Source organism: Borostomias antarcticus (assembly GCF_949987555.1).
Source record: "Borostomias antarcticus genome assembly, chromosome: 26".
NCBI lineage: Eukaryota > Metazoa > Chordata > Actinopteri > Stomiiformes > Stomiidae > Borostomias > Borostomias antarcticus.
This window is the reverse complement of record NC_140259.1, coordinates 11,530,164-11,550,722: the sequence shown is the minus strand read 5'-3', so window position 1 is coordinate 11,550,722 and position 20,559 is coordinate 11,530,164. Positions and strand designations below refer to the sequence as shown.

Sequence of the window (20,559 nt, the reverse complement as noted above, 5' to 3'; positions counted from 1 at the left end):
GTGTTGGTTTATTGGTGATATGACATACGTTCTGTCGTAAAAGAGCTTATTTTACGTCGGAGTCGCAAGTTGGATGGCAGTCAAGGGTCCGTGGGGTGTTCACAACTCTACAGTCCAGCTAGAAATAATGAAATAGATATAATACACAACCGCAGCGTTGGGAAGTAGTTCCACTATTCTATATAGTTCAACGAGTAAAACTACAATTTGAAGTAGCTTGTGGTAATTATTACAACTTTTTCCAATACACATCCTGATAATATCTGACTTCTGAATTATATGTTCTAGCAGTCATTTATAAAAGGGCATTTATCTGAAGGATAGCATAACAGATGGTTTTAGGTGGGGACAGCATCACAGTGGCGCAGTACCACTGTTGCCTGAAATTAGCACATGCAGGGTTTTGTTAAGAAGTCCAGGTTCGCTTACAAAAAAGGCAGTGTGAAATGCAACCATACTAAAAACCAGGCCAGGTCAAGCCTGGCTTATGTGTGTTGGCTGGCTTGTTTCTGTGCGGGACTGGTAGGACGGTAATGTCTGATAAATAAAGATGGGTCTTGTCACCTGGACACATCAGTTCCAATGCTTCCAATGCTAATCCAGCACAATGAGAGTGGGATAGCCAGTAAGCTCATGGGCTCACAACAACTAGCAGCAGCTTCCATAACATTAATGGTAGCGGTCAGTGGCTAAAGCAGTTATACTGTTGATTCCTGTAACATTCGCTATTTTGCTGCAATTGGTTCAACTTCTGTTTCTGGACAAAGGTAAGGGATAAACTCAAATAACACAAGGCTAGCGGACCTACAACGAGTCCCTGATAGATGCTTCACCACCATTCCACCGGTAGTTAATTGTCTATATCCTAGGCCCATTGGCCGTGGGGTCCGTGGCCTGGTGGCGAGACTCCGCCCCCTCGCGTCAGAGCGGTTCGGGTGTAGTGCAGTTACTTCCGGGCAATCTCCATACACCCACTGGTGAACACCGTGTGTCTCTAACCCACTCAGGGACTGAGTTGTGGAGTTCATGGCGTGGATAGTGGCTTGGTGGCGAGACTCCGCACCCTCGGGTCAGAGCTGGTCGTGGACAGTGTACCTCTCTCCGGGCCACCCACCTGCCCCCACCAGTGAAGACCCTGTGTCTCTAGCCCACTCAAGGTCTGAGTTGTGGGGTCCGTGGCGAGGTGGCGAGACTCCGCCCCCTCACGTCATATAGGGAAAGTAATCTCATCGCCCCCTAGTGGTTGTGTTCCTAATGCCGAGAGGATGAATGGGATTTCTCATAGCACATTTTCTGAAAAATGATATCTCGGTCTACATCGAAAAGTTAGAATGCATTAAACTCACTCCTCAGTATAAATATCACCAACTTTATCTGTCAGTAATCTGTAACAAAAATAGATCACTGGAATCTTTGTTTAAATTAAGAACCTAATGTATACCTTGCATAATGCATTTCATCTATGGGCCTAGTTCTCATTAAATAGAAAACATGAACAATAATGCAAACATAGTAATTTGTTTATTCAAGGATGTTTATTTGTTATATGCACAAACTAACAAAGTACCATGTACAATGAAATGCTCAGTTTCCCCTGTATCACCCTGTATTCCCTGTAAGTTCTTGACTAAGTAGAGGAGATCATGAGCTTGCTCTGTGTGTGTCACTCTGATTGTTCTGTTTGGTGAATGGATTCCGTTGTCAGGTTTTATCCAATAGGCTACTGGGCCTTGCTCCGGAACTGGACCCCAAACAGTCTCTCTAATCTGTCTGGAATGTGTTTGGAGTTTAGATTCTAGCTGATTCATTTGATGTATTATAATTCAATCTGCAGGGAGCAGCATTCTCAATGGTGGCTTGGACGAGTGCCCAACCACTTGCCTGTATGATGGAGAGAAATATGGGTAGTTTAACACAATTTTATTTCTAGGTGCAATTTCATACAAACAAAAAACAGATTGGTTTTTGAGGGGTCCCATTGACTGAATGGAAATGTAAGCTAACAAAATATGAGAAAATCCAATAGGGAAATGCCACAAGCTTTTTCAAGAACTGAACTTAAGCCTGCTGGTAAAAAATAAATTATAATATATAAATAACCACCCGGCCGACAGATAGATTATTGATTCCCATAGGGGGAAATCTGATGTTTCAGCAGTTGAAATTACAGCAAGGTTGGAAAGAAAAGGACACTAGATACAGAGTAACAAAAAAGACACTAGATACTGTACGAGGGTAGTAGCATAAACAGAGGAGTAACAGGGACTATATACTGTATATCCATATGTACAGTATCTGTGCAGTATAGAATATAATACAATTTCCTTGGCATAGCAATGCAGTGACTTCATCCGTTCAGTAGGACCCACTCATCCGAACTTCAGAGATCCGAACCTCCCGGTCTACCGGACAGGCTTAAAAAACGTTGTTTTTTTTTAGCCTGCTACTGTATCTGGTTACTGGTGGGATTTTCATTACAGTACTGTAGGCCTACTTGCATTTAAATCTGTAATAATAAACGTACTGTATCCTACTGTGAATAAAAACAGAACTGTATGTAGACCTACATGTTGCCTGGCTGTAGCCTACTGTCACATTTCATTTCTTTGTTCTAATGTCGAGCGCAAAACGCAAACGAGTCTGCTGCGTGAGAGCTGCATTCCTTGGTACCAGAAAGCGCGTCAGCAACCTGAAGCAGAGCAGCATCGAGTCATTTTTTGTTCCCAGTTAATGGACTTCAGGAACACAGACGTGTTGTGAGCATGTAGATTAGCCTACTAGGCTTACTGTATTTGTTAAATAATAGCCTACAGCCTAGGCCACGTTAGCCTACATCGGTTGTTTTAGAGACTTTCTTTTAGGCTACAATAATAGAAAACAAAGCAATGGAACGCATTGTGTCGCTGATGCTCGCTCGCGTCGCGTGTAGTTAGGAGACACAACAACTTGTCTGTCATTTCATTTATTTATTTATTGATTATAATTTGCTCAAATTGTTCTAATGTTGGGTTGTTTTTAGGCTATACCATTTTGTTCTGCGAATACAGTAGCCTATCGATGCAGCATAGGCCTCATTTGAGAATAAAGTACTGTATTTTTGCTGCAGTATCGAAATGGATATCGAGAATTGTATACAATCGAATGTATACAAAACTGTACAGGCAGGGCAGCAACAGATTCTTTTCCAGTAAAAGACTTGTCCAAGACACACCAGTGGTGCTTCCTCCCTGTTTGTAAAGTACAGAAAAGATCCCATCAGCTTACATTGTGCCCCACAAAATGGGCTCACTGACCCCTGGCTGGGATTCGCAGTGTGCCCGGATCTCTCCCTTCGAACGCCCGCTCCCTCGCTGCCACGCCAGCCGGCGCCCTGTCTCTCTGCCGTCTCCACAGAAACTCTGCCTGCCCAGCATATGAAAACAATTTGGCTCTTAATGAGAACTACTCCTCTCAAGTGGTGGGAAAACAGGGGGAGAGAGAGAGAAGGGAGAGCAAGAGGGGATTGAGAGGACTGGAGAGAGAGAAAGAGAGAGAGTCGAGACTAGAGAGAGAAGGGATAGAGAGTGGAAAGAGAAGGGGTAGAGAGTGGAGAGGGAGAAGGAAGAGAGAGATGATAGAGAGTGAGACTGGAGAGAGAAAGAGAGAGAGAGCAAGGTGGGGTATAGAGTTGAGAGAGGGGGCTAGAGAGGGGAGAGAATGGAGAGAGAGGTGTAGAGACTGGTGAGAGAGATGGGGAGAGAGAGGAGAATGGGGGGATAGGAGAGAGAGGGGAGATAGAGAGAAAGGAGGAATGAAGCTCTTTTGCTTGTACAATGAGCTTGTTTATGTATCAAGAAGAATGAAATGGTTTTCTTGTGTTTGTTTATGTCTCACATGTCTGCGTGTCCTGGATCCTTTTTGGTACTTTTCTGCACACATTTTAACAGACATTTCTAGATACTTTGGACAATTGCACAGTCAGACAGGACTGCAGGGCTATACAGTCAGACAGGACTGCAGGGCTATACAGTCAGACAGGACTGCAGGGCTATACAGTCAGACAGGGCTATACAGCAACACTGTTTAGTGTTCACATTAATACATGGCCCGTTATCTCCACTGGTGTGACAGTGCCCACGTTGTTTTCATCCCTTGTAGTTTTTCTCTCTGGTTCACCCCTGAGATGGAACAGCCAGGCTTCATCTCTGGAACATGTGACCACATGACCCACCCACCCTACCAAAACCTTCAATTGGGGCCCAATTAATGGCTCTTATTGTTGATTTAGAGGGTGATTATGTAATGCGTTCCCTCGTCCTCTGTGAGGTTATTCAGGCATGCCAGCATCCACTGGGAACTCTCTTTTGTCCCTGGGTTCCTTTTTCCCTCCTGGCTTTGTTTGAGTCCACTCAGCCAGTCTCAAATTGTCCCAGCAGTGAGGGACAATCCACATCCCTCTCACCAACATTAACCATTTCCTGGTCTTGAGCTCTCTGAATGTGCAACAGACCTGCTTGAGGGTAATCCGGAATTGAAAGAATTTCCTTTATTTCACAGAACTTCCTGCATCTTTGCACTTCATGGTGATCTGACACACACTAGCCCATATTGCCTTATTATATCACTATATCAATATACTATATATTTTTGACTACATCAAAACATGACAACTAAGTATCTGATACACTTTTATTCATGCAGTCATTTATGCTTCATGTGAACAGCATTGGTGAGAGCAGTGGAACCAGACAGTAAATCCGCCTCCTATCGGCAGTAAGCCCGCCTCCTATCGGCAGTAAGTCCGCCTCCTATCAGTTTCTTGTGTATTTTTTCACCACCAAGACAATTAACTCAAACTGAAACTGCATAATCATAAATCATCAAATGATAATTCACACTCTAGCAGCCTAAAACAGTCTATACAACAATCCAAACCTGCCTACCAAGGACATTTGAACTGAGGGTGCCAAAATTATTTACGATTTAGGCTCAGGTTATACTGCGACAAAAACATCTCTCAATCTCCCACTATAGACTATTTCTATATATTTCTAGATCTATTTCTGAGAGTCAACCTCTTCACAGTGAGCTTGGGAGTTGGGGTCATGTGGTCTTACCCTAACCCTAACCCAAAAGTAATGGAAACGGCTCTATAACTCACGCACACTGCCCAGTCCACCACAGCACTACTACACACTCACACTGCCCAGTCCACCACAGCACTACTACACACTCACACTGCCCAGTCCACCACAGCACTACTACACACTCACACTGCCCAGTCCACCACAGCACTACTACACACTCACACTGCCCAGTCCACCACAGCACTACTACACACTCACACTGCCCAGTCCACCACAGGAGGCTCGATCACAACCTTAACAGGACATCTAATCCAGGTGCTGAGACCTCCAGGCTCAAAGACCATGAGAGTCCCCAGCTCCACCGCTGCTACTGAATGAGGGTATTAACTGTATATAAACCAGTAATGAATGTGGCTATACATATTAACTGCACATACAGTAAGCCAGTAATGAATGTGTTTTTACAGTATTAACTGTATATAAACCGATAATGAACATGGTTATACAGTATTAACTGCATATAAACCAGTAATGAACACGGTTATACAGTATTAGTTGTATATAAACCAATAATGAATGTGTTTGGTGTTATTATGGGGCCAGACGCACACCACTTTGTTTCCTGCATAGTTTAATTCCAGAGAAAACTGAACAACAAGTAGATCAGAACACAAATGAAAGTAAAACCTATATCAGTTTCAAGTTGATAAAGTAATGTTTTTCATTTTGTTTTGCAACAAAGAATGGCGGGTGAGTGTGCTATGATGCAACTGAACCTGGCCCATGACAGGCAGAATGAATGAAATGGAAGTGTAGTTGTGGAGTGGAGGGTTAGGGTTAGGGTTAGGGTTAGGGTTAGGGTTAGGGTTAGGGTTAGGGAGCGGGAGCTCACCATGCTGTCCGTCTGTAGTGCATCCCAGCAAAATGGACCCAGATCTTCCCCAGGGTCCTCTTTGCATTCACTGGAGCACTCATTACAAATGCAAAGCTCCAGTGTTCTGGTCCATGGGCCTGAATGAGCCTTTGTGTAGTAATTGGAGATGGTTCTGTGGGGGCTAACGAAGGGGTGCTGGGCCTCCCCTCATCTTCTCCCTCTCTCCTTTTCTCACTATCTCTCCTTCTCCCTTCTCCCCTCATCTTCTCCCTCTCTCCTTTTCTCACTATCTCTCCTTCTCTTCTCCCCTCTCCCCTCATATTCTCCATCTCCTTCTCCACTCTCCCCTCCCCTCTCCCCTCTCCTCCATTCCACTCCACTCCCACTCTTCCCAAAGGTTGTACAACGTGTTGCTTGAAGACATGGTAAGTTGGGTGAAAGCCTTGGATCCATTCATGTGTTTTGGATGGTCTTCCTTTTTATACCATACCAACATTCACAGGTGTATTAAGAGATCGTTTTAATCAAAATGTCTCTTTTATCCAAATCTACAAAGTACATTATAGTTTCAGCTGATAAGACACCTATTAGAGCTGGCAACTCTCACATTCGGCTCTAGTTCTTTTCCATAAGTTAGGCAAACAGGATCTGGAAGTGATCCAAGTTGTCTCAGCTGGAATTGTTGTCATATCCCAGATGGTTGACCTTGGAATGCCCAGAATTCACCCACCAATTAAAAGTTTTTGTAAGAAAACAGACTGTGACATTGCTGTATTAAAACATACATTTGCATTTTTTTGTTGGGAAGTTTCGAAAATGTTTAAAAAATAAACTTTAGTAAGTTATAGATATTTTGGGAAAATATGCTTTAATTATTTTCTAAATAAAGTATCCCAGGACAGAGCCTGACCCCAGGACAGAGGCTGAGTCTTGGCGCCACCGCCTCAAATGTTCTGTCACCCTGGGTTTTTAGTCTGGTCCGGGGCACCGCCAGGAGACCCTGGTCGGATGATCTCAGAGACCGACTCAGAGAGTGAGAGTGTAAAAGTTCTGAGATGTAGGCCGGGGTCCGTCCGTGAAGAGCTCGGTGGGTGAACACCAGGACTTTGAACTCGATCCGGAGGTGAACTGGGAGCCAATGCAGGGAGGCCAGGATGGGGGTGATGTGGCATGTCAAGTGGAGGATAAGCTGTTTCAGGGTTAGGGTTAGCCCTAACCCTAGCCCTAACCCTAGCCCTAGCCCTAACCCTAGCCCTAGCCCTAGCCCTAGCCCTAGCCCTAGCCCTAGCCCTAGCCCTAACCCTAGCCCTAGCCCTAGCCCTAGCCCTAGCCCTAGCCCTAACCCTAGCCCTAGCCCTAGCCCTAGCCCTAACCCTAGGCCCTAGCCCTAACCCTGACCCTGGGATATGTCTGTCCTGTGGTCATCCCGCCAGCCACCACATCTTTTCCCAGAAAGGGCAGTGTATGACATCAGAGGAAGTGAGAACAAAAAGTAAGCAGTCTCGTAGTTTTCCTGTGCTCCCTGGTAGAGGGAAGCCACAACCCCCCTCTCCTCTCCCAGACCCACAACCCCCCTCTCCTCTCCCAGACCCCAGAGAGCTTGTCTCACGTTATCTTTCTGTTTAACTGAAAATCTGCTTCCTCCCACCCACTTTTCCTCTGCTCACTCCCAAGGAGACCACAGGAAGTGAAGAGTCAGTCATAATGTAGGAATACTACTGTACAAGCCTCATTACCATCCACTACAGTTTTGTATGATTATTGTTAGGGTTATAGGGTTAAGTATAGCACATTTCAGTAACATTGGTGGTAGTGGTGGTAGCCTACAGTATGTGACTGACAGTAATAGTAATAACAATAATGATAACAACAACAACAATAATATTGAGAACATTAATGTTAATAACAATAATAATAATAATAACAATAATACATCTACACATGTATTCACTTTCTTATATGCAAGTCCTTCGGGCACCATCCCCTAGTCACATTCCTTGCACTGTATGTGAAAATGTACTTGGCAAATAAACCAATTTCTGATTCTGATTGAATCTGATTCTGATTCTTCTAACACAACTCAAAGTGTATACTTACTGTGTACTACTGGTGGAAGTGAGATGGGTTTGAGAAAAACAGTCAGTGTTCAGCCGATATCAGTATGTTTCCCTTGAACCACAATCCTTGTTCCTGATGTTCCACTGCAGAGATGGCATCTTGGTCATGAGACTACATAAATGTGGCCTTGGTCTGGGTACTATACAAGTCAAACTTGTGCTTTGGGCTAGGTGGTGTGGCTTTGGCCAATACCTCAAGACCGAGACCATTTTGGGTTGTTTTCTCATAATAGAATTGATTTTAAAGTTTATCGTGATACAAATTCAACCAACTTAACATACTCATGCAATATGTGTATCATAAATTAAGAGGCTACTATGGAGACTGGTTTCTCTCTCTCTCTTTATAGACTGACAGCTCATTAGCAGATGACTCAGTGTGGTTCAGGGGTGGGGTCTCTCTGTGGGCGTATAGTCTGGTTCAGGGGTGGGGTCTCTCTGTGGGCGTATAGTCTGGTTCAGGGGTGGGGTCTCTCTGTGGGCGTATAGTCTGGTTCAGGGGTGGGGTCTCTCTGTGGGCGTATAGTCTGGTTCAGGGGTGGGGTCTCTCTGTGGGCGTATAGTCTGGTTCAGGGGTGGGGTCTCTCTGTGGGCGTATAGTCTGGTTCAGGGGTGGGGTCTCTCTGTGGGCGTATAGTCTGGTTCAGGGGTGGGGTCTCTCTGTGGGCGTATAGTCTGGTTCAGGGGTGGGGTCTCTCTGTGGGCGTATAGTCTGGTTCAGGGGTGGGGTCTCTCTGTGGGCGTATAGTCTGGTTCAGGGGTAGGGTCTCTCTGTGGGCGTATAGTCTGGTTCAGGGGTAGGGTCTCTCTGTGGGCGTATAGTCTGGTTCAGGGGTGGGGTCTCTCTGTGGGCGTATAGTCTGGTTCAGGGGTGGGGTCTCTCTGTGGGCGTATAGTCTGGTTCAGGGGTGGGGTCTCTCTGTGGGCGTATAGTCTGGTTCAGGGGTAGGGTCTCTCTGTGGGCGTATAGTCTGGTTCAGGGGTGGGGTCTCTCTGTGGGCGTATAGTCTGGTTCAGGGGTAGGGTCTCTCTGTGGGCGTGTCCCAGAGCCGGTCCCCCATCATGCTCCGCTGAACCCTTTAATCTTCCACCCCGGACCCAAACAGTCCTTTTCATCTAAGTCCCTCTCTCTCCCTCAAACACACACATACACACACACACACACACACACATACTGTATACATACACACACATGCACGCACATACACACACACACACACACAATTCTTTTTTGGGACTGAGAACTTAATGCATTCTCCCCTTAGTTTCCTCTCCTTTCCTCCTCAGTAGATAGCTACAGTCAGAGATCTGTATACATGAAAAATGAGTGTCAAGAAATGTATTTGACTAAATAACATATATTTTGCATTTTAAAAATACAGAAAATACATATTAAACTGTAAATCTTGTGTGAATGCAGGGCTGGCTTATCGAAAGGTTCTTCACCTCACCTGATTATGGGATGAAAGGCCAGATATACTGTAAGGGAATGTTTGAAGTGTCCGTCCCCTCAAGCCGGTCCCCTCCGTCATGTCCTCTGAGTCCTCAGAGCGTTCCCCTGTCCCCTCAAGCCGGTCCCCTCCGTCATGTCCTCTGAGTCCTCAGAGCGTTCCCCTGTCCCCTCAAGCCGGTCCCCTCCGTCATGTCCTCTGAGTCCTCAGAGCGTTCCCCTGTCCCCTCAAGCCGGTCCCCTCCGTCATGTCCTCTGAGTCCTCAGAGCGTTCCCCTGTCCCCTCAAGCCGGTCCCCTCCGTCATGTCCTCTGAGTCCTCAGAGCGTTCCCCTGTCCCCTCAAGCCGGTCCCCTCCGTCATGTCCTCTGAGTCCTCAGAGCGTTCCCCTGTCCCCTCAAGCCGGTCCCCTCCGTCATGTCCTCTGAGTCCTCAGAGCGTTCCCCTGTCCCCTCAAGCCGGTCCCCTCCGTCATGTCCTCTGAGTCCTCAGAGCGTTCCCCTGTCCCCTCAAGCCGGTCCCCTCCGTCATGTCCTCTGAGTCCTCAGAGCGTTCCCCTGTCCCCTCAAGCCGGTCCCCTCCGTCATGTCCTCTGAGTCCTCAGAGCGTTCCCCTGTCCGCTCGGCTGCAGGCGCAGCCTAACTCAAACACGCAGACATATTTGCATGGTACAGCATAATTCCCTGTTTGAAATTGAGAAAAGCGGTTTCTGTTGGAAATTGATTAAAAAAAAGTCAATGAATGCTGTGCATGATGGTAGAATGGTAGATGACTAATAACTCCTTATAGTAATATAGTATATAGTGTCCTGGTAAATGACAGAAAATTATTCTGTCAGAGAATAAAACGGCAATGTCAACATAGTGACATATTGCCATGAGGTCATGTTTTGTTTGTGTTCCAATGTACATGCACGATTTAAATGCCAAAGAAAGAAAAATACTATTGGTAAAGCCACCTACATACCCTAGGAAAATGACTTTGAAGCACTGTGGCAGGAGGCCTGGCTAGTGGGCAGGATCATTTAAAAGATGCGCTGGCCAATTACAGCATTAAGCACTGGCTTATCAGAGGTCTGAATACCAACAGTCTTTGCTGCTATTAACTTCAATGGCTTAAGCACATGTTTAAAGGACTGATCTGTGAATAATGCCCTCAGGGGAAAAAAAATAAAGAAAAAAAGGAGACTAAAATAGACTAAAGCCTCTTATTCAAATATTCCGAACAAAGGACTCGGGGTACAGTTTGTACTACTAAGAACAAGCAAAACAAAACAAAACAGGAAATTACATCTGGAAACATCAGACACGTCAAAGGGAATGGTAATGATAACCATGGTAACTGTAACAATAAGCTGCTCCTCCCCACTTGGAAGGTTCCAGACATTCTGGAGATCAGGCTCAGGCACATGTCTGTGGTGTGACCTCATTTCCTGTCTGACTAAGCTGTCCAATCGCGCACAGGTCTCCTGGGTCAGACCTTGTAGCCGGTCAATTCGTGGCAGACCATTGTTTAGGGTTCCTTGTGGATCCAGCATGGACACTGTGTACCAACAGATCCCAGGTCAGGAAGCCGGGCTGGAAGAGGAGACGGTCAGAACGTTGGCATGACCTCAGTTTCCCCTCTGTGTCGTTCCCCTGCTTGTTTTCCCTTGCTGACTAAAACGGATGTTGCATGCATTTCTATTAGGACATTTCTGCCAGTTGCCAGTACACTACTCAGTGACATAGTGACTTGTTCTCTACTGCTTTTTTACAGTGATATATGAGCCAATATAATGCGAAAATGTGTTTTCCTCATAAATGACATGTCATAGGTGGGGTCACCACAGTATCCTGAGACAACTGCTCTGGACAATTATAAACATTCTGACAAAGAAAATAATGTTGTTTGAATGTTTTCTTCTACAAAAATAATCTACACAGAAAAAAATATATTTTATATCCTTATTGCTGCAGCATGGCTGGCAGTATCCCAAAGTGATTTGGCTTTTAAAGATGGGCTATTGTTTTCCAGTGACCAGTTGTTATCAAGAACCCAGAGAAGATACTTGACCTTTTAGCATGATCATCTGTCATTGATGTTTTGAAGTGTCACTGACCCAGAAACCAATTGAGAAGGACTTGGATACATATCAAGTACCAAACATGGACTAAAAAATGATAGTTTGGAGCTAGCTGAACTCTTATTAACTCTTGGTAAACTCAAGATGGTTGACTGAATCAAATTCCCACAGTGCATTTTTACATAGCAGTGCAGAAAGAGACCAAGACCCATGTCCTGTCTAAATCCCATTTCCTGTTTGTCACAGAAAGACTGAGAAAAACAGTGAAAAGATGAAGAGAGTTGTGAAGGGGGCGTTCCTTCAACAAAAGACTCTTTACTCCAACTGCAGTTCACTCTTTTCAAAGCCCCGCATAGTTTATTCTGCACCATGGTGACAAGCCGTGTGGACAAAAAACTCTGGTAGCACATTAAATCACAGGGGTATGGGTTGACGGCCATTTTTACAGAGAGGAGAACGTGAATAACCTTATCGTACTCATTGGTGATGTACATTCTGCATGGAATAGTGGGTTTGGTGGGAAACCACGGGGCGGGCTACTGGGCAGACAGTGTATAAAAGTAAACTCCACAAGGAGGATGGACTGCCCCTCTAAAAAAAGAGAGAGGGTATGATTGGAGGTTATCAGGAAATATTTGAAAAACTGAATGGAATACAGAATCAGATGCAAAATTACATGTTTGGTTTTTTGTAATTGACATTATAGGTTACTATACTGTAGTTAAAAATTAGTTAATTTCAGAAATGGTCAGGGTATGTACTTACCATTGAGAAACAAGTTAATATGTAATATGGGTATTGGAGGAGGGAGAATGACGCTGGAATGATAGAGACTGCATAAAACACGTCAAATCAACTGCTTCATTCTCTTGCTCTAGCGGTAAACGGATGGGTTGTGCTCCAACCCTGGTTTTACAGTTGTAGAGTTCTTACTATGTAATAAGCTGTCCAGCACCACTAAATATTATTGTCAACCTTTTAACTACCCAATTGTCCCACAGCAGGCAGTAACTGGTCCAGAGACCATGATGCTCATAGACCAGCCCCAGGGTATCAGAAGTAGGCTAGGCCTATTCTCAAGCCAGAACATGGTCATTCTTTCATTCATTTTGTAATGAGTTGTAAATCAAGGCTGTGTTACGCTGAACTCTGGCTCTCCATTCGTAAAGTCAGGGTTATAGCACCACCACCAATACATCCAGGACCACCACCCACCTGTTTTTTTGTTCTTCATTTTAAACTTGAGCTCTTACTATGCTATACCGTACAGTATGTATAACCAGCCTTGCTGACCACAAGCACGAACACCACTGCACAGCCCTGGAAACAATGGTTATTACAAACACCAAAGGCATAGCAGGTACCAAGACAAAACACCTATGGCTCAGTCAAACCTCACAGACCGGATCATGAACCCACTGTTTCAGTCTCACAAACCTGTGCTGAACGCTGCCTCAGGCTGAACATCCTGACCGCACGGCAAAACCACCGTAACTCCGGGTCCCCCCCCCCCAATGTTGACTCCATGGCTACAGCCCTGCGCTGTACGCTAGCCTTTAGGTGCCTGCACACTGCTCCAACCAATCAACTGACTCCCAACGCCCAGCATTCCAAAGTTGGCAGTTGTTGTTAGAATGTTGGAAGTTTAAAATTCAGCTGCAAAACCAATCAACCTCCAACCAATGCCACCAGTCACCAACATCTAGTATTGGTGTTGGTTGCATGATGTTGGTTGGGACAGTGTGCGGACACATTTAGGGGGCTACTTAGAACCATGTCACTATATATAGGGTTCTTCTTAGGTTTGTCCCTGTAGTCAGTGCTACAGTAAATAGCACTTTATCACAAGGAAATCCTATCTTTTTTTTTTGTTAGTATTTTGATTGTTTTTTTAGTACATGATTCTACAAAGAAGCTTGATACCAGGCTAAATAAAAGCTTTTCTGCCCTAAAATGGTTTCCTCTACAGGGACAAAAATGAAGAACCCATATTTGGTATCAACTAGAGATGTGTTTTCTGATAGTGTAGCCTACTTATGGCCACTGCAACCCTCAATACCTTAAGGAGATAGACTACAGTACCTTAAGGATAATCGACAAGTTGGGTAGGCTACACAGGATGCTGCAATCATAAATTCCTACTAGCATAAATAACCCTTTTTTTTGTGAGCAAACAGTGCTCCTCTCTTCCCGTTGCATTTTGTGGCCAGTGCTGTAATACTGCAGAGTATCGTTCCCTCCCCTCTCCTGGACAGCTACTGCTGAGAGAACGTATCTGTGCTTTCATGCATTGTTGATACACGGGATGCAGACAAATCATCAGGTTACAGTAGGAACAGACAGTGTTGAGCAAAGCCTTTGTCTGGATAACAAATATGAGAAAAGGGGCTTGGAAATAAACAGAGGAAGCAGCGAGCTTCCAAAAAATGAAAGACTGCTCCTCCATAAAAACCTTTCTTGATCTCTCTTGATCTGGTGGTCCAAGCTCACAGTCATGGTCCCAGAAGTCCTCTCACTGACAACTAAGTGGAGCTACAACATGTTCTACTCCCTATAATAGAACGAACCAAAGAGACCCCATAAAGGAAGGGGTCCTTTGTTAGTTTTTCATGTTTTCCTCTTTCCTTTGACTCATTTTCCTCTCACATTCCTGCTCTCTATCTCTCTCTCTCTCTCTCTCTCTCTCTCTCTCCCTCCCTCTCACAAAGACACAGGGTGGGTTTTGCTGTATCCTAGCTTTCACATGAAACCGGCCCCAGACCACTGGGTGCTCCCTGGGGCTCTGAGAGCCCATTCAATAGTGTTAGTTCAAAATGACACATTGTTTTTGTCATATTGTGATACTACATATTGTGCCAATTTCCCCCATGGCCCCGTGGCAGGTCCCAAATGTGACTTATATGGGGGTGGGGTGGGGAGGAAACAGGTAAGCATGCACACACACACATGCATGCAGGTTTGTATGGAGCTGACTATCATGGTCACACAATATACATGCCATAGTCAGTAATATTTCCAGTTATTTTAAACATTATAATATCATTACTTTTAGCTGAATGTAAATGGGCGTTCATGTAGTCAAAGCAGCTTAATATCATATTCTTTGTAGGCTCAGAAAATGGATACACAACATAATCGTCTATAACACTAGCATGCACCAACCACTAGAATAATTGACACACATAAAGTAAGCCATCACTCATACACGCACGCACGCACGCACGCACACACGCACACACACACACACACACACACACACACACACACACACACACACAGAAGAAGGCTATGCCATATTGCCTCTGACACCAGCCCCTGCGGCTCAGCTGGGTAGACAGGGCAGCCTGTCTGAATAATGGCCAGGAGAGATGGGGCAGGGGGTTTGGGGGCGCAGGGGTTTGGGGGCGCAGGGGGCGCAGGGGTTAGGGGGGTGCAGGCTACTCAAGCACATTGACTTAATGTGTTAGGGGGTGGGGCTGCTAGTGTGCACAGCTGGTCAATTCCCAGAGATGAAAACAAAAGGATGTCTAAGAATGGAATTAAATATTCACATCATTATTAGTTGCTTTAGAAATGTATATGTATATATATATATATATATATATATATATATATATATATATTAAAGCTTTCCCAGCCACTCTGCTCAATGTGTTAAATACATCTGAGATCTAGAGATTGTCAAGTTATGTTTGTGCCCATACTGCACTATACATTCTGTAATTTTGTTTTTTTGTCAGTTGACAAACTGAGTAAGGTTCGACTGTTATATATGTGAATAAACTGTTATATACTAATATTCACTAATCAATTGGAATGTTATTCTGTTTCAGGCACATTCAATCTTTATGTTGGACAGATAGTTTAGGTTGCAGATCCTCTTCTACCAAAGGCTCTGTGTGTCCGAGCCTCTTGACTCATGACATCTCACCACAAACAAAAGAGTTATTAATGAATAAATCTATAACTGAACTCTGTAATACACTGATGTTCATTAAAAGAAAGCTTAGTTTATTTTACATACATTTTAGTCTCTGAAGTCTGTTGTCAGACTGAATGTCATACATTGTCTATTCTAAGTGTAATCCATTTACCATTTATTTACGTTGTCTATTACATAAGGAATGTATGACAACAGGTTAAGTGACAGTTTTGAATGTATCATCTTTTATGAGTACACACACCGAATCACCATCTAGCATTGAACCAAACCATGTTATCATACGTATAGGCTAACTTTACATAAAGCCTATGTTAATTGATGCCCCGGCTGTGAGCAACTTGATTGGGCAGGCGACAGAGGTAGGGGGAGGCCTATTGCCTTAGTGGGTTGAACTGAGAGAAATGTACTCAGCCTTAGTGGGTTGAACTGAGAGAAATGTACTCAGCCTTAGTGGGTTGAACTGAGAGAAATGTACTCAGCCGTCTTGAGAACCGCACTTAGTCGACGGGAGTGATGCTGAACGAGCATCATAACTCTTTCACTCTACGCGGAGAAACTATTGTTCTGAATTCATTGATTTTTTTTTTTACTTTGTTCTATCCTTTGATTTTACGGATTCGTTATTATATTTTTGTTTACTAAGGTAAGATAACAAGACAAACACATTTGATTCGTAGTAGCTAATCATAAAATAATATTACAGGAATATTTTCTGATCAAATGAAATCGAAATCCAAGTTAATAACGCACATGAATGTAGCCTAATGAATGTCTCTCAGCAAGATCGAGTAAACTCTTGAAGTTCATGAGTTTTCATTAGAAAAAAAATTACATAGGCCTATCACGACTAGCCTATCGTTTGAGGAATTGATCTGGATCAACGATCATCATTAAAATGCATCTTTAAGAAGCTATAGGCTAATGAATTTACTAATTAAAGTGTGATTACCAAAATGTAATGGCTGTAGCATAATGTCTGGCTAACTTAGTTCACAGCCTGTTTTTTTTATCACTATGCAGGGAATAGCATTTATTAAAAACTATTTCAATATATATTCAATATATTGTTCAAGGGAGCCCTGCGTTCGCTCTCTACTTGTATGTTTCATGTTTGAGAAATAGGATCATGGGAAACTACAGAACAGCATTTCTTATCAGGTGCACCATGAGCAATTAATGCTAATTTGCATTTCGCCTATTTTAACTAGAGTAGGCCTATTTCTTATCGATAATTAGGGCTCAACAGGATAGGCCAATTATAATAGGCCTAGTTTTCGTGGTTCATTTTATGTTAAATGTGTCTCTTTTTTCCAGGACTTTCAGGATGGGCTCCAAAAACTTTCTCAGAATAATCCGTAATGAGGAGGATTACTACTTGACTTGAAGGTCTGCAATGACAAGCCGTTGAGAGCAAAGGAATACTTTTGCCTGCTGTGCGTTGGACTCTCAGCGCCCCTCAGTGGACAACATTTCGAACTACAGGTCCTAGGGATTACATTTGAACAGAACTGGGCCATGGCTGAATCCATGTATTCCGACTTGATAGCCAGACACTACAACTATACTGGGAAGTTTCGCAAAGTTGAGCAGGATCCCAGGCTCAAAGCAGACTCTGTGGTTTTCATCATTGTGTGCTGTTTCATCATACTTGAGAATGTTCTGGTCCTGGTCACCATTTGGAGGACGAAGAAGTTCCACAAGCCCATGTATTACTTCATTGGGAACTTGGCCCTCTCAGACTTGCTGGCAGGAGTGGTGTACACAGCTAACATCCTGCTGTCGGGGGCCAACACCTACAAGCTGACCCCGACCCAGTGGTTCTTTAGGGAGGGGAGCATGTTTGTGGCCTTGGCCGCCTCAATCTTCAGCCTATTGGCGATCGCCATCGAGCGCCACCTCACCATGCTGAAGATGAAGCTGCACAACAATGGCAACACCTGCCGCGTGTTCCTGCTCATCAGCACTGTTTGGATGATAGCGGCGGTCCTGGGCGGCCTGCCCGTCATGGGCTGGAACTGCATCGAGAGCATTCCCAAGTGCTCCACCGTGCTCCCGCTCTACCACAAGACCTACATCCTCTTCTGCACCACCGTCTTCAGCGTCATCCTGATGGCCATCGTCGTCTTGTACGCCCGCATCTACGCCCTGGTGCGCACGCGCAGCCGCAAGCTGGTCTTCCGCAAGGTCTCCAACGGCCGCGGTGGCGGAAGCGCCAGCAGCAAGAGCTCGGAGAAGTCCATGGCCCTCCTGAAGACTGTCATCATCGTCCTGAGTTGCTTCATTGCCTGCTGGGCGCCACTTTTCATCCTGCTGCTGCTCGACGTGGCCTGCGAAATCCGCATGTGCTCTATCCTCTTCAAGGCCGAGTGGTTCCTGGCCCTGGCAGTACTCAATTCGGCCATGAATCCACTCATTTACACGCTCACTAGCAACGAGATGCGCCGCGCCTTCCTCAAGACGCTCATGTGCTGCACCGTCTGCATACAGCCCGCCGGGAAGTGCAGCAGACCCATCATGGGCGCTGAGTTCAGCCGGAGCAAGTCAGACAACTCTTCACACCCCAATAAAGAGGAGCCCGAGTACTCGCCAAGGGAGACCATTGTGTCGTCTGGGAATATCACATCTTCTTCTTAAAAGGTCATCTGCACATGATTAAGAAATGCCACTGCATTGTGAATGTTGGGTATATATTTTGCATAATGAGTGTGTGTGTGTGTTTGTGTGCGTGTGTGCGCGTGTGTGTGTGTATATATATATACTGTTTATATACTGTACATATGTGTGTAATGTGCGTTTGTGTGTGTGTAGGCTACAGAGACAACTGTCTGTCAGACAGACCTTTGTCTCAAAGACACACAGAGGTCTGTCTGTCTTTGAGGCTTGAGAAGAAACTCATGCCAAAGGGCTTAAAACTGGAGGAAAGTAAATCTCTCTGGACATCCAGAAAACACTGCTACAGAGTTGGACTACAGGGGGAGAACTGCACACAGACTTTTTGATGTGGTCTGTCTTCCATGCCTCAATAATTGACAGCACTGAGTTGTTTTCACGCGTACGGAAGATAGTGAAGCACTTGTACCATTCAGTTCTGCAAACCACTTGAAACATGTTTTGTTTCCAGATGCAGATTGAGATTGCTGCATAATTAGCACTTATTGTAAAAGTGCTTGTAAAGAACCATCAACAAATCAAAGGCATTGCTGACTGTCTAAAATGTACTGCTGGAAGAGTAATAGTTTGTAACGCTTATTGTTGTAATTGAAATATTTAAGAGACGCAATTAATGAAATGCCTGTATTCTTGCATTTAATTCTGAAGTCTATGATGCCAATTCTACCCCTTGATTGAGAATGTATTTTGTACTTAAATGTGTCTCATTTCTGACTCGTTGGGTGAAATGTTCATTAAGTAATGCAATGTAGCTGAAGTAATAATTTATATTTAAAACAGTGAAAATCATTTTATGGTTCTTTCTTCTTTCACAATTTTACATTTCTATTTTTCTGCCTTGTGGCTTCTTGTAGATCCTGAGAGTGTTCAACTTAGCACATCATCTGTCCATCTGTTCCACATCCCCAACACAGGATCAGTCATAAAAACAACACACATGTAAAAACAACACACACATCATAAAAACAACACACATCAACTTTCAGGAAAAGGCATGCTGCTCCTCTCAAATGCCATGCAAATGAAATTAAAGGTTAAAGTATTCAATATGGTCATCCCAGAGCAAATGGTCACCAAACATCATCATGAGCAGTTTAACATAACATTGAAGGGATGCATAGCATGCAACATCTGATGTTGATGTCTTAAGTGTAGTAGTTTGGGCACATCTAACAAGAAGTTGCTATTTTATCAGTGTAACAATGCTTTAACCACGTTAACATGTGTGTATACAATGATTTTGTGATTGATTTGTAATTACATTGAAATATGGTGGAGCGTTATTGTTAGTACACAAGCGAATACAGGCACAGTCTCTATTCAACTTGTGTTATTGCTCTAAACTGCTAAACAGTATTTCTATGGTAAGTAACCACAAAGCAATTATTAAATCACGTATGTAATGAGATATTGTTGTCACTGCAGTAATTACAGATATTTCACATTTCACACAGGCATACTGTAAGAGCAACTTGACACAAAGTTTGACCATATGTTGAAAGGAAATATCACAAACGTTGCCCATGGCCACCCAAGTAAAAGGGTTTCTGATCTGATCTTTCTGTATTCTTGCCAAATGTGTAGAGTAGCTCTCTTCTGTGGCCTCCAGGCTTATTTGCACATTGTAACATTTGTGTATTTGTTTGTATTTTTATTAGTTCTTAATAAATATTTGAAATAGGACATGACATCTGCATTTTTGTCATGAAAAAGTCATGATACCTGGAAAGCTCATCTTGATCGAAATTATATGACAACCTAAATGTTTTTATTAAACTTTCAAGGAGAAAGACAATAAAAACTACTAAGTAAACTGTTCTTTTAGGGTAGTTGTAAACCCTAGTGGAAGACTTTTATTTAGCATCCTCTTATGACAGTATATATATGTAGACCCCTCATAACTACAGTACTGTAAATCTCATAATAATTGAACTGTTAATTAACTATATACTTATACGCGTCATTGTACAGTATAGTGGACATTTTTATTCACACGCTTGCTAAAGATGAACAAAAAACAGTATAAAGTAAGAACTACCTCACGTCCCTTTTTTATGCTTATTTAAAATATTAATACAATTGTTCCGAAAAACATATTTTTTGTTATTGATATTTTTCTTCCATAAAACACTGGGATCACAATTATACACAGCGGGATCACAATTATACACAGCGGGATCACAATTATACACCCCGGGATCACAATTATACACACCGGAATCACAATTATACACACCAGGATCACAATTATACACACCAGGATAACAATTATACACACCCCTTTTCTTTAACAGACAATCCAACAAAAACAAATCTTCATATACAACTTATTTGACGACCACTGAGGTTAGGAAGGTTACGAAACTATATACTGG

General features: G+C 43.7%; 1 protein-coding gene across 1 annotated transcript; it reads left to right on the top strand.

Moving 5' to 3' along the window:
* Positions 1-17,029: 17,029 nt before the first annotated feature.
* On the top strand, positions 17,030-18,148 carry s1pr1 (sphingosine-1-phosphate receptor 1; the record flags this gene model as incomplete). Its single annotated transcript, XM_084459227.1, has 1 exon — positions 17,030-18,148. One exon carries the CDS (start codon positions 17,030-17,032, stop codon positions 18,146-18,148), a length of 1,119 nt encoding a protein of 372 aa, XP_084315353.1.
* Between the last annotated feature and the right edge of the window lie 2,411 nt (positions 18,149-20,559).